General features: G+C 45.4%; 1 protein-coding gene across 6 annotated transcripts in view; it reads left to right on the plus strand.

Moving 5' to 3' along the window:
• The window catches only part of LOC146970573 (disks large-associated protein 1-like), a 199,689-nt gene that overhangs the window by 105,885 nt on the left and 79,585 nt on the right, over nt 1-14,219 (plus strand). For 5 of the 6 annotated variants that reach the window (XM_085804365.1, XM_085804364.1, XM_085804366.1 and 2 more), the window contains one exon: nt 4,901-6,448. In XM_085804365.1, the coding sequence (XP_085660491.1) occupies nt 5,021-6,448 (1,428 nt within the window). In that variant the 5' untranslated portion in view covers nt 4,901-5,020. The remainder of the gene's footprint in view (nt 1-4,900; nt 6,449-14,219) is intronic. The other variant, XM_085804367.1, reaches the window with a different exon arrangement.

The raw sequence follows: 14,219 nt of genomic DNA on the forward strand, positions 1-14,219 counted from the left end.
CGCGCGCACCGTAAAATTCTTTGACCAGCGCAAGACGGACTCATGTTTTCATTCATCAATAATTAAAGTCAGAGGTTCAAAGTGGTTCACATACCATCGTAGTTCCGACCATAAATGGCGATTCGGCTGCGTTATTCTCATGACTCGTTGTGAAACCGAAAGTAAGGAAACGCTGGTCGGCTCGACCAGCATTTCCGCCACCACTAATAATAACAAAATAACGATAGAGACAAAACGATATATTTATCGAAAATGGGCCCATTAACAAGTGTGGGTAGCGGAGATTCATCCACATTAACGTGAGACTTTTTTATAACCAAATAGAAACTCCGTGTTGTCCCTTTAAAAAGTCCAAAATGGTCATGAGTGTTGTATGAACACTACAGCTGTCCCGATTACCATATTCAGAGAATCGATTATTCACGGACATAAAATCGATCATAATCAATTATCATCATCATCATCATCATCATCATGTGTCTGTGTATTATTAATGTTTAGGTTTATACTATAATAGAGGAATAAAATGTCAGAAAAAGACGATAAATTCACGTAAATTCATGCAAAACCGCTGATATGCGTTCCTTCAGGGGCAGTTCTTCAGCAAGTAGTCTCTGCATTTGCCTCGAAAACAACTCGGTCTTGTAGCGTTCTTGGTGAATGTGCAGGTCCCAACTTGTCCACCAGAGCATTTTAGAGTTGTTGGATTGTGTATTTGATGAGTTTCATGAGGGAAACCAAGAAATCCCATGAGCCTCTGTAGCGTAGCTCTGAGCAGCTCGCGGCTCTGCTCCACCGTTCTAAAAATAGCTTGCACTGACAATTAAAGGTAACAAACCTACTGCTATGACTATAGGGGATTATGGAAATGGGCCAATTTGCCAAAATGTTGAACTATCCTGTTAAAATTTGGCACAACCTCTCACCTGTACTCAAATGTGTAGGGAGTGGTGACCTCAGTGAACACAGGTTTGACCTTGTGAACACAACATCTCTCACATATTTGGTACAAACATTCATGCTCAAGGACAAACGGATGGTCATGGTCATGGCTCACAGAGATATAAATAAATCACAGATTCCAGAAGTCACAGATTTGAGAAGGAAATTCATCTCCAAAGTTACAGCAAAAACCAAGAGGCAGACTGGAACACATCACGCAGCAAATAAATCTATCATTGAGTGATCAATTACATCATCAGCACCGGAAAACCCGCTACTGTATGTCCGTTTGTGAGCTCGTAACTCGTGGACATCCAGTGGAAAATGGACAAACAGCACTACAGTACAAGGCTGTACAAAGTGCTGAAATTGGTCACTAGAGGGTTTTGACAGTCATCACTTCTGCATTGGTGCATGTTTCCAGTTAAACATTATACTGTAATGGTGTGACTACCTTCATTTTTGCTGTTAATGCGGTATTTTGCGGTGAGAGGTCGACCACAAACATTATCCCCGCAGAGGCTAATACGTAGCGTTTAATTAAATCACTGTCATTCAGTGTTTGGAGAATATCTCTCTGTCTTTCTGTCATTTCCTTCTCTGTTTAAGTCCTCCTCCCTCCTCAGTTTGTCACCTTAGGAGCTCTCTTATGATGCTTCATGAATAACTTTTATCTTTACAAGGTCCTAGTCTTATCTTTAAGGGGAAAGTCTAAGATTTTTTTTAGAATTACGTCACTAAGAGCTACTTTTAGTGTTAGGATTCTTTGTGAATACAGGCCTTGATACTTTAAGATGTACTCAAGTAATATTCTGAAAGGTCACTTTCTGATAAGATGCTTTCAAGTATTTTGTTTTTACAAACAAGGAACCAGAACCCACAGATTGTGCGTGAGCTCTGTAAGATTCACTCTGATAGAGCTGCAGAAGGAGAGAGGGGCCTCCACTGATGTGTGTGTGTGTGTGTGTATATGCGTGTGGCTTCCCCAGCACACTGAGAGTCACTGTAGCTTGTTAGCAGCGCTTCTACCAGTGGAGCTGTCAGGTTGTGTTAAGCAGTTGTGTCATGGGCCAAGTAGGACAGAGGAAACTCTCTCTCTCTCTCTCTCTCTTACAAACACACACACCTATTTCACTTCACCACCACAAACGCAGTAGTGCAGGGACAAACACACAGGCCTGCGTGCAGCACACACACACACACACACACACACACCACCGCTGTGGCCCTGCATAGCTGTTCATCTGTAATAAAAGTGCCTTGTGAGCAGTCTGATCCCTGGAGCCTTATTCCATAGTCTCCTGTGATGTGAACAGTGTTATATAAAGTCTGAGAGGAGGGGGTGGGGGGGTCGTCTCACAGTACTGTTACCTGCACTAACAGGAGCAGGCTGACTGATGACCACTGAGTTGAGCTGAAGGAGACAGGAAGACTTCTAATCCCCCTCCTCTGGTGTCAGCAGTTGTGTTGACTGCCACCGGGCTGAAACACAGCGGGTTTGGACCGACCTGCCTCCGGAAGCCACTTCTGGTTTCCGCGTTCTAAATTTGTTTTCTAGCGATTTTAGAGATTCAATATTGCCTCGAGCAAAAGCTTCTTCTTGGTTGCCATGCGAGCCGCTCCAAGCCTTGTACTGTATTTGTGTGTGTGTGTGTCGTGGGTCACGGTGGCTGAAAGGAGGGATGCACAAACACATGGGCAGATCAAACAGACAGACCGGCATGTGTTTCCTGTTCCGCCTGCAGTCGGCTCAGCTCGACCTGCGGGTCAGAGTCCACCTCCATTCAGCTCTGTGTGCACTGTTGGCCAATAGAAATGCTGATGCTCTGTGGTTTGTTGCAAACATTATTGTGCCGCACTGTGATGGCTTTGCTGAGTACAGACTGGGTATATCTTTTGCTTTCTTCGTAGCTGGGGCTAGAAATAATGACTTCACCAATGTCTGACCTATATGGTTGGGTGATCTAACTAAAGATTATGTGAAGGTCTATTGGGTAGAAATCCACATGCTGAATCAGTCTCCACACAGGCTGAGCTGAACTTGTGATCATATGAGTTGTTAGCTGTGCATGTGGTTACCTGGATACAAAGCTTGTCACTTCAAACTCAAATCTTTCCATCCTGTTTTAATTATGTTTGTTCTGATGTTGCTTTGTTTTCTCCACCATAAAAAGAAGTAAAAGATGGAAGTAGCCTCTGTGACGTCACCTACAGGTTTCTGAAGGTGTAGTTTTGAAGCTCAGAGTGAGCTGCTTCATTATTGTCATCTTGCCTGTGACTGATTCCGCCCTTAGCTCCCAGTTAATCCAAATTAAAGCAGAAGTAAGCGATCTGTTCGTTTTGGCTAGTTAGCAGTCCGCGCCCTCGTCCCTACGTCACCACATTCACGCGCATCCCTTGGCTGCACACACAGAGAGGACCACGCCTTTATGCCGTTCTCTCTCCTCATTGGATAAAGGTTGTAGGATACAAGGAAAGTTTTCTCCTCGGCTTACAGCAGAGCAGAGTGACTGACAGACCCGTGTTTCAGACCAAACATGTAAGTGATTGCTGTCGGAAGATATAACTATTTAAGACTTATATTAACACAAATATTCTGCTTACTTCTGCTGTAAGCAAAGAGGTGGGGTGTGTGGAGCTGAGCCCATGTACTCACAGAAAAGTTTCATTTACATGTGTTTGGGTCTATCATTAACACCTAAACAACGTTTTTGGTCCTTAAAAATGGATATAGGAATGAAAACAGAGTTTTTGGTTGCCCAGGGAGCCGGACCCGGGGAGTGAGCTGCTGCTGGCCAAGACACCGGCAAGCTCTGGGTTCCAGGTAGCATGTTGCTGCTGGAGAAGCCGGTCTGTGGAGCTGATTGGTTAATTCTTATCACATGACATGCATGTGCTTGCTGCATGTGTGCCGCTATAGTGTCGCTTTGGGTTATGAGCGCGCTTTACATGTGCCTACATTGAGAGTAATGGATTCGTGCTTGCAAAAGGTGCTACTCCCTGAAGGGGTCACCCATGCCACTCTTACAACAGAAGGTATGACTGGTAGTCATGGATATAATAGCCAAATGGATGTGAATTTTTTCGGAAATGTCGGAAGAGAAACTCAATATCAAAAGTACCCAGTAAAGGCCTGAGACTTCGGTGCATGTCAATTTGTGGCAAGCATACACTCACCCAGCTGTGACTCAAAGAGGCCACACCCTCAATTATACATTTCTTGAGGCCTTAACAAAATGTGAGCAGACGAGCTATGAGGGAGTAAATTAACTGTAGAGACCAAACTGTTTCTGTACCAGGCTGTAAACATGTTTATTTCTGTTGTAAAGTTGGACATTTTAACATGAGAGTCTATGGAAAGTGACTCACTGTTGGAGACTCATTCTAGTGGTCGGTAGAGGAACTGCAATTTTTGATTCTTCATGTTCTTTATTTTCCAGCCTCAGAGGTTACAATACTATCTTCTTTTTAAAATTCTGTTGTCTTGATTCCATGCTCTGATTACGTTAACACAATAAATTTGTAATTGGCCTTTCTCAACTTCTGTATCGATGCACACTGCTCCAACTCTAACAGACCATCAGACAGCAGTGTGTTAACCATCATACTGTAATACTGTGAGTCTACTGAAAGGAATAACTTGCAGCTGTGATGTCACTTATCCTTCGGCAGGGGATTTTAGAGAGACATCTTCAGAGGACTGTGATGTTTGGTTGCTTTTCACTGCGAGTACAAAGACGCACAGATGTCTGGTCCCATCAACGCAGCGCCGTTGGGACACACGCTCTGAGCTCTCGACATCTCCAGCGCTAACATCATGTAATTAAACCCAGTGGGCCGTGTCCCGACGCATCGGAGTTTCCGTCAGTCTCGCGGTTTGACCTGTTTATGTTGGACTTTGTTGCCTTCCTGCATTAACTCTTCTCCCCTGTTGCTCCTCTCTCTCCCTGTCTTCCAGAGTCTGCAGCTCTCCTCTCAGGGACAGTCTTCGGCAGCCCTCCGCTGACCACAGGCCCGCCCGCCCGGCATCTCTCATCCATATCATTCCTCTTTCCATCCACCCATCCTTCTCCCTGTCATGAAGGGCCTGTCCAGTAGTCGGAGTCACCATCACGTGGTCTCCTATGAGCCATCGTACGATCCACTGGGTCACCACGTTGACCGCAAGCCATATTTGATCAGTCAGATGGACATGCCTGTGCCCATCCCCATGCCGCATCCAACTGAGCTGTCCTACTACAACGCTCAGCGCACCCCATACCCCTCTGACAGCAACAGCATCGTCCCCTACGGAACCTTCCCTCGGAGGTGCCACTCCACCTCCTCGTCCCACCATCCTGAGGTAAAGGATGAGTGTATGGCCATGGTACCATATGTAGGAGGAGGAGGAGGAGGAGCTGGAGGAGGCTATGGAGGTAAAACGCCCACCCGGGTCCCGGCAAACTTCGGGGACCCGTTTGAGCGTCAGCCGTCCTTTTCCCGAGACGGTTATCACACACTGCAGTACAAACGAGGAGTGCTGGCCCACAGTGGGGGGATGGTGGTGGGGCCCGCCAACAACAACAACAATGACAGCCCGGGGAGAATCCGCCACCTGGTCCACTCGGTCCAGAAACTCTTCACCAAGTCGCACTCACTGGAGGGCCCGCACCACACGCAGTCCTCCAAGGGCGCCAATAACGGGAGCGTTAATGGTGGCGGTGGTGGCGGAGGAGGTGGTGGTGGTGGTTCCAGGGCCAGCCCGGAGGGCGAGACCCCGCCGGTGGGAGGGCGCCACCGGAAGCGCAGCAAGAGCCGCGAGCGCTGTCGATCAGCGGAGCCCAAGCATCGAAGCCACCACCACCACCACCACCAGCTCCACGGCTCAGCGTCTGCTCCGGGCTCCGGCTACTGGAGCTCCGATGACAACCTGGAACGGGAGCTGTGTCTCTACCACCCTCACCACCACCAACCTCCGCCCTCGCCCTCGCCCTCCATGTCCCCCTCGCCCATCGCCATGACGATGGGCCGGTACCTTGGCAACAACCCCCCCGACAAGTTCCCTCAGACTCCCCTCCCTAGCATCTCCTCCTCGCAGTCGCAGCAGTACTTCATGATGGACCCTTACGGCACGCTCAACGAGCACGCACACACCCACGCGCACCATGGCCACACGCACCACCACCACCCAGCACTCAAAGTGTCCCGGAGCAACAACGACGTCAAGTACGCGTCGTCCGCGTCGTCGGCGTGTGTGCCGGTTAGTGGTAGCAGCAATAACGGCGGTGGCGGTATCGGTGGAGGAAGCGGCCCCTTGCTGCCGCTGGGCCTTGTGGACGGGCCCCTTGTGAAGAAAGGGGCGTGGTCATCCAGCCTAACGGTGAGCAGGGCCCGAGAGGTCTACACCAACAACAGCAGCCACAACCAGCCACGAGCCGGCGCAGGATCCGGTAACCTAAACCTAGATAGAGCTCTAGTCAAATCTAAGGGCAGTCAGCAGCAGGAGCGCTCATGCCATTTCTTACAGGTAAATAATCCCTCACCGACTCCCATCCAAAACCAGTCGATTCACCCCCTCCCCCCACCTTTGTTGACCCCCTTTTCTCCACGACTTACTTTCCTCACCAATGTTTCCTCTAACTCAGCGGTTTCCAGTCCTGAGATGCTTCAGGTTTTCAGTCCAACCAAACACGTCCCTGAATAGACTCAGACCTCGGCTGGACCGAGCCGACCAGTTTTTAGGAGTGAGTAATGAGCTCCAAGACAGGTACAGCACTCAGTAGTTCAGCAGGAATGATGTGGTAGTTTAAGGGTACCCCAATGCCAACAAGTCTTAATGCCCTTGAACTTTTCCACATTTTGTCATGTTACCACAAACTTATTTTCAGTCAGACAACTCACAATTAAAATGCTTATTGCAGCTTCATTATGCATTTGGGTTTGGTGTCAAGGCTTCGACCTCATCACTCCCTGAGAATAGGATTTCATTAAAGTATAGAACGAATCACCTTGTTGTTTACAACTACTTCCGGGTAGAAAACCAGCATGAGAACAATAGTGACGGATGAGAGTTTCGCTATATCTAATTTTTCATGTCACTATATCACCGTTTAGACTAATCTGATGTTTGTAAAGTTTATAAAACCAATGATTGGACAAACACTACTATTTATGTGTGCACATTTTTGTAATTAGTCATGGTTATCATAAAATTAGCAGGGCTAACGGTTACCTGTTTAACTTTAATAACTCGGTGACTCAATAAACGGTCCATGAAAAAATATTTTCTCCAGCGGATATCTTAGTTACAACGTATGACTGAGCTAACTGGAGTAGTTTCATGTCGTGTCCGACAACGAGAGTGTTTTAACAGCTGACGTCCTGATGTTAGCTTTGCTACCGCCGTTAGCTGTTCCTGTCAGCTGAGCCACTGATGCTTTCTGTTCCCCCAAACTGAATAAATACAACACAGCAACACAAAACACACAGAGAAATAGTAATGTTTCTTCAATCATTTCAGATTTGTCTAAATGGTGATACAGCGTGAAAGACATGATAGCTAAACTCTTGTTCGTTCCTACTGTTCTCATTCAAATTGCGTGCTGGTTTTCTACCCGGAAGTAGTTGTAAACAACAAGGAGATTCGGTCTATATGAGAGTGATGAGCGAATATCTTAACTCGGAGCCTACAGGTAGTAGAGCTGAGCAATGCTGCTGTGTCATAGCCAGGCAAAGAGGATGATGGATAAGTCACCCATTTTTAAAGACCCCCTCCCATGAAAATCGTGTTTTTCGTGCTTTTCACATGTTCCTGTGGCATTTTTCTGATGTTAGAGGACATATCAGCAGAAAAGGAAGTGCAAAATTGCATTTCTGAGTTTTTCTGCCTTCAAATTGCTGTGAACCAATGGCGGACGCAAACTGGCAGTTTCAGGGAGACCCGCCCCGCTCTGCATCTGGCTCAGAGGTGAAAGGCTTGACAGCTCGGTGTAGCCATGAAGGTATAACAGGTATAGCTCACCTGGTAGAGCAGCTTGCACTGTGAGCAAGGACTATGTTCCAGTCTGGGATTAAATCCCAGTGTGCAGTTTTACGCTGAAGTTTTGCGCTGAATCGGTAAATGTACAATGTCCAGCTGTCAGCGAGCGCGGGGGGGGTGGCTCGGCGGGTGCAGAGCAGCGCAGTCTCCGCCCACCCTCCAGAGGTGCATTGCTAATGAGCTGCTGGTGCTGTGCAGAAGGAGAGCCCTGGGAAATGGCCCAGGTTTTGTGATTTTGGCTAAAAACTTCATAATCACAATTTAAAGACCACAGAGAATGTTTTAAAATAACCAAAAAGGGTCGCAGGAGGGGGACTTTAAATAGACCGCCAAATTGTTAGGGTGTGTATGATTGTGTTAGATATGTCATGTGAGTGATGCAGCGCAGCTCAAGTTGGCCTGAACTAGCTCGCAGGTTTCGCTTCATTTTATTGGGATTTTATGTAACGGACCAACACAAAGTAGCGCATTATTGTGAAGTGGAACAAAAATTATACATGGTGTTGAAGACTTTTTACAAAAAAAAATCTGAAAAGTGTGGCGTGCATAGCCTATGTATTCACCCCCCTGAATCAATAATTCAATACAAGTCTTTTGGGGTGTGTCTCTACCAGCTTTGCACATCTACACACTGCAGTTGAGTCAGATTGGATGGAGAGCGTCTTTGAACAGCAGTTTTCAAGTCTGGCCACAGATTCTCAATAGGATTTAGGTCTGGACTTTGATTGGGCCGCTCTAACACATGGATATGCTTTGATGTAAACCAGTCCATTGTAGCTCTGGCTGTGTTTAGGATGGCTGTCCTGCTGGAAGGTGAACTTCCATCCCAGTCTCAAGTCTTTTTCTGCCTCTAGCAGCTTTTCCTCCAGGATTGTCCTGTATTTAGCTCCATCCATCTTCCATCAACTCTGAGCAGCTTCCCTGTCCCTGCTGAAGAAAAGCCTCCCCACAGCCTGATGCTGCCACCACCATGTTTCACACTGGGGATAGTGTATTCAGGTGCAAGTAGGCCAAAAAGTTCAATATGGTCTTTGATTGGTAAAAAATCTTAAACATCATGTATCATTTTCCTTCCACTTCACGATTATGCGCAACTTTGTATTGGTCTATCACATCAAATCTCAATAAAATACGTTTAAATTTGTTGTTCTACCATGACAAAATGTGGAAAAGTACAAGTGGTATGAATACTTTTGCAAGGTGTCATGAAGTAATGACTGCTTACTGCAGTCCAACAGAAACACTCACTTCACCCTGAACCAGGCAGTGATCAGAAACGCAGCCTCTGAGGTTCTTTCAGTGGATAAATGTATTGACGTGTCCTGAAGACAGGGAGTCAGCAGGATGAGCTAACGGCTTCTCTGCTTTTAAGAGGTCTTAAATTATAAAGATGTTCAGGGGCTCTTCTGTGCCACTCAAATTCCACAGTACTGGAACAGTTTAGGCAATCAGGCATTCTGGGAAAAACTCAGCACCTCCTAGTCTTGAGATCACACCCATCTGGTCATGTTAAGATCCACGAGCAGACAGGGCTTACCTCACGTCTGAGCCGGGACGTCCCTGACTTTATCAACCGGGGTCCCTTTCTACCTCAGTCAGTCTGTGTGTTGGTTCATTGTTTAGTTGGAATGAAAACTGCAGATTAACCACGACTGGACATCACTGTCTAAGGCTGGGGACACACTGAATTATCATATACACACAATATGAACGGTACACACAGTCAGCTCACACACAGCTTTCAGATCATATAAATATAAATACCGGTACATAATGATATAATCTACTGTACAGGGTTAGTGATCACTATTAAATGTATTTAATTCCTTGAGTTTTTTTTGGCGGCTTTTATGTCTTTAATTGATAGGATAGACAGAGAGAGAGCTACACGATGCCCCTTAATTTCCTTTAAAGGGATAGTTCAACATTTTGGCAAACTGGCCCATTGCCATAATCCCTATAGTTTTAGGAGTAGGTTTGTTATCTTTAATTGTTGGTGCAAGCTATTTTTAGAACGGCTAATGGGATTTCTTGGTTTTCCTAATCAAATTCATCAAATACACAATCCAACAACTCCAAAACACTCTGGTGGACAAGATGTGACCTGCACATTCACCACGCTATGAGATAATAATGGAACATTACGAGACAGAGTTGTTTTAGGGGTAAATGCAGAGACTGCTTGCTGAAAAACTGTCCCTGACAGGAATATGCGTCAGCGGTTTTGCATGAATTTACCTCGAAAACAACTCATAACGCTCTGTTATTATCTCATAGTGTGGTGAATGTGCAGGTCACAACTTGTCCACCAGAGCGTTTGGAGTTGTTGGATTGTGTATTTGATGAGTTTGATGAGGGAAACCAAGAAATCCCATGAGCCTCCGTAGCGTAGCTCTGAGCAGCTTGCGGCTCTGCTCCGCCGTTCTAAAAATAGCTTGCACCGACAATTAAAGGTAACGAACCTCCTCCTTCTGACTGGCACCAGGTCAGTAAGCATGTGAAGCTGATTCTTATTCACATCAGTAGAGTTATCAGTCAGCTGTAGCTAGTGTTATTAGTGGTTGATCAATTTTGCTTCATTGATTAGCCAGCTCATATTTAGAGCCATATTTATTTATCATATTTGTATATTACCTGTCAGCATGCACCACCGCTTCCACGATAAATTCACACTGCTGCTGTTTCACACATGTAAATAGAATCATTGGACCAATGAGTCGGCCCATTGGTCGAGATCAGCCTGGTCCCACTCCACAGCTCCGTCATCACAGCAGGGACAGGTGCACATACAGTGCGTCCACAGCCTTGGAGAGGAACATTGCTCCCTATCACCACCAGTCTATTTACTCTGATCTCCGGAGAACCCCCCCACCCCCCACCCCCCCACTGCCACCTCCTCCCTCTCCTCCACCACTCCCCCACCCCTACTCACCCACTCCCCCCCTCCTCTTGCCTTTTCTTCACTCACCACCCCTCCAAACTCACCCCCACGCTTCCTATCAACCCGACCCCACCCCCCCACCACCTCCACCTCCTTTTACTTCCTCTTGGTTTGGAGAGCCTCCCTCTTCCTTCTCCTCTTCCTCCTCTGTCCTCCTTTTGAGTTGAAGAGAGAAGTAAGTGCAGAGCCAGTAGCAGCCTTACTCTCTGAATGCTAGGTGATGACATGAACTCATGAAGAACAACATCCTCTCCTGTTTGTAGACTTCATTTTTAATTTAGTAGTGCTTCCCTTTTCCTGCCTCTCTGCCAGCTCTTGTGCCTCTCCTCAGTCTTTGTGTGTCTCTTGGCTCGTTGTTGTTGTGCCGTGCCGTGTTGTGTTGTGTTGTGCTGCCGTTTGAAGTGCTGCTGAAGTGTTGGGGAGGTGTTTAACGACAGAGTACACAGGAAGCAGGGGAGGCTGCGAGTCTGTGGCAGTTAACCAGTGTAATTCAACACAATTAAGATTAGAGGGGGATTTGAGTTTATTGATTTTAGCTGAGCTCATTAGCCCTCTCTTTGCCACTGTACCGAACTGGAGTCAGGCTGAATAAACTTGTACCAGTGATCACATGACGGCAGTGAAAAGGCTTAAAGGACACGGTCACACAAAATAATGACTTCTTACTGTCAGGGTCCAGAGGTGGTGGATGTGAAATCAGTTGTTTATCTATGGATGTTCAAAGTTAATTCAAATTCAAATTCATATTCAAAACAACTTTATTAATCCTACAAGCGGCAATTCATTTTGAGCAGCAGGTTGTCGTGGTTTGTATGGCCTACATGGCCCACAATAAATACACAATAAATAGATAATCAGTACAACACACATCAGACAACAACAACAACAACACAGAGCTTGAAATGGGTATAGTATAAAAAAATTGTTGTTATCATAGTAGCCATGACAACAAAGACTCTTGAATACTGCGAAAGCATTTAATTTAACTCTAACACATTTCCTAAACCTAACCAAGCCACATTGGTTATTATATTATTCATTATGTGGCTACATTAGTAACCGTGGCAACCTAGAGGGTTAAAAATGTCCCTGTGTGGTTAGTCAGATTGGAGCATTGGTATACACTTCCTCTCATTCCTCTTGTTGCCGGCAGGTTTACAGAGAACGTACTGCACTGAGAACAGGACATCCCGTAACTAGTGTCATGTTATGAGTGAGCAGCTAGCAGTTAGCACAATGTTAAAGGGATAGTTCAACATTTTGGCAAATTCACCTTCTGTAATAAATAATTCTGTAAAATAGTTTTAGGAGTAGGTTCATTCCCTTTAATTGTCGGTTCAAGCTGTTTTTAGATCGGTGGGGCAGAGACGCAAGCTGCTCAGCTAACGCTACCAAGGCGAATGGTACTTTCGCCTTTCCCTCATCAAATACACAATCCCACAACTCCAAAACACTCTGGTGGACAAGTTGTGACCTGCACATTCACCACGCTATGAAATGATAACGTATAGATATGTAACATTACGATACATGAAGCAAATACTCAGAACTACTTGTGTATTTGAAATCACTCCGCCTAGCAGCTCTGTCTGGAATGTAGTTCCAGTTACACATTTGCCTTGTAAACCACACCGTTGTGTAATATTACATTATTATTTCACAGTGTGGTGAATGTGCACGTCACAACTTGTCCACCAGAGCGTTTTGGAGTTGTTGAATTGTGTATTTTATGAGTTTGGTGAGGGAAAGGCGAAAGTACCGTTCACCTCTGTTGCATTAGCTGAACAGCTCGCGTCTCTGCCCCTCAGATCTAAAAACAGCTTGCACCGACAATTAAAGGTAATTATTAACTTCCTCTAAAACTAAAGACATTATGGTAATAGGCGAATTTGTCAAAATGTAGAACTATCCCTTCAAGGTTCCACTTAGTAAATATTGAGTGAGTGAGGCTTTGATATGAAGGAGCAGCACGAGTGTGTGGAAGAGATATCCATTGTGAGATTTATTGATTAGATAATAAAAGAGTCATTCATGTGTCTATTCATGTTTTTAGAGTCAGTTTAACCTGAGCCATCTTCATATCACACTCATACAAGGTCAGTAGTGTACAACTGTTAGCTATCTTTAGTGTTGGATCAGTACTGTGTATCAGCTGATGTACTGGCTCAGATTTAGATGTGTGTAGGCTCGTGTGGCCTTAGTTTCCGGGAGTTGCCGTCCCAGTTTGCTGTTGAACTCTGGTCTACAGGATTTGTCCTCAGTCTGGTTTTCAGTGCTACAAGCTACATGTCAGAGCTGATTATCAACAGAACACACTCAGGCTCTGATTGTGGTCACTTCTGATCATCTCTGAGGAGTCAACTGATGTAGCTCATCTTGTCTTGTTAGAGTTAAATGACCTCCCCAGCACCACTACTGTTGTTGATGTGTTATTTGTACTGTGCTGTGTATAACCTTGTGATTCAGTGTGTGTGTGTGTGTGTGTGTGTGTGTGTGTGTGTGTGTGTGTGTGTGTGTGTGTGTGTGTGTTTAGTGATCCTGTTACACAGTACACATGTATGACACATCAGAGTTACCGACACAATTGATATTTGTATCATAGATTTATCCACTATGTCCCTGTTCACCTGTCACCTTGGTATATTCAGGACAGTGTGGGGTGAGTTAGTATGATAAGTCCAATACACCTTCAACATACTCAGCGCAGATGTTCCACAGTGAATAACATCTGGAAGCTCTGAGGACGTATACAACCTCAGAAAGTCAGAAATAAATCAAATTAATTCAGTAAAGATGATTAAAAACAGAATCACTTGAGAGTTGATGACACCTTTATGTCGACCTGCACTAGAGCAAAAATGTTCATCAGGTCCCAGAGGGAACATCAGTGTCTCCTGAGGGTTATTTTAAAAACAGCAGAATCCCCCAAAGACTGTTGTGAAATGTGGATTACAATATATTGTGTCCTCTGAATGACAAAAAAAAAGTTTTTTAAGCCAATTAATGGTCTTTCAGAGAAAAGCGGTGGTTTCCATGGTAACTTAATAGGCTACATGAGAGGCACAAACAGGATCATGGGCAGTGTGGTGTGTTTCAGGAGTAGACCTGTGTGGGCAGACACAGATCATTTAGACTGTGTCTGTGTGGCTCCTCTCATCAGCTGTCACACACACAGGAATTCACTCAGTCTGCAAATGAAGTCCTAAAGCTGACAGGGGATCAGCTTTCAATGGGGATAGCCTTATAGTTATGAGACTGAGAGCTAGAACTATACTTTTCTCAAATATTCATATTGTGTCATTAAAGGATAATTACCGT

The sequence above is a fragment of the Trachurus japonicus genome, chromosome 17, assembly GCF_045865225.1.
Source record: "Trachurus japonicus isolate A0001 chromosome 17, Traja_1.0".
Taxonomy (NCBI): domain Eukaryota; kingdom Metazoa; phylum Chordata; class Actinopteri; order Carangiformes; family Carangidae; genus Trachurus; species Trachurus japonicus.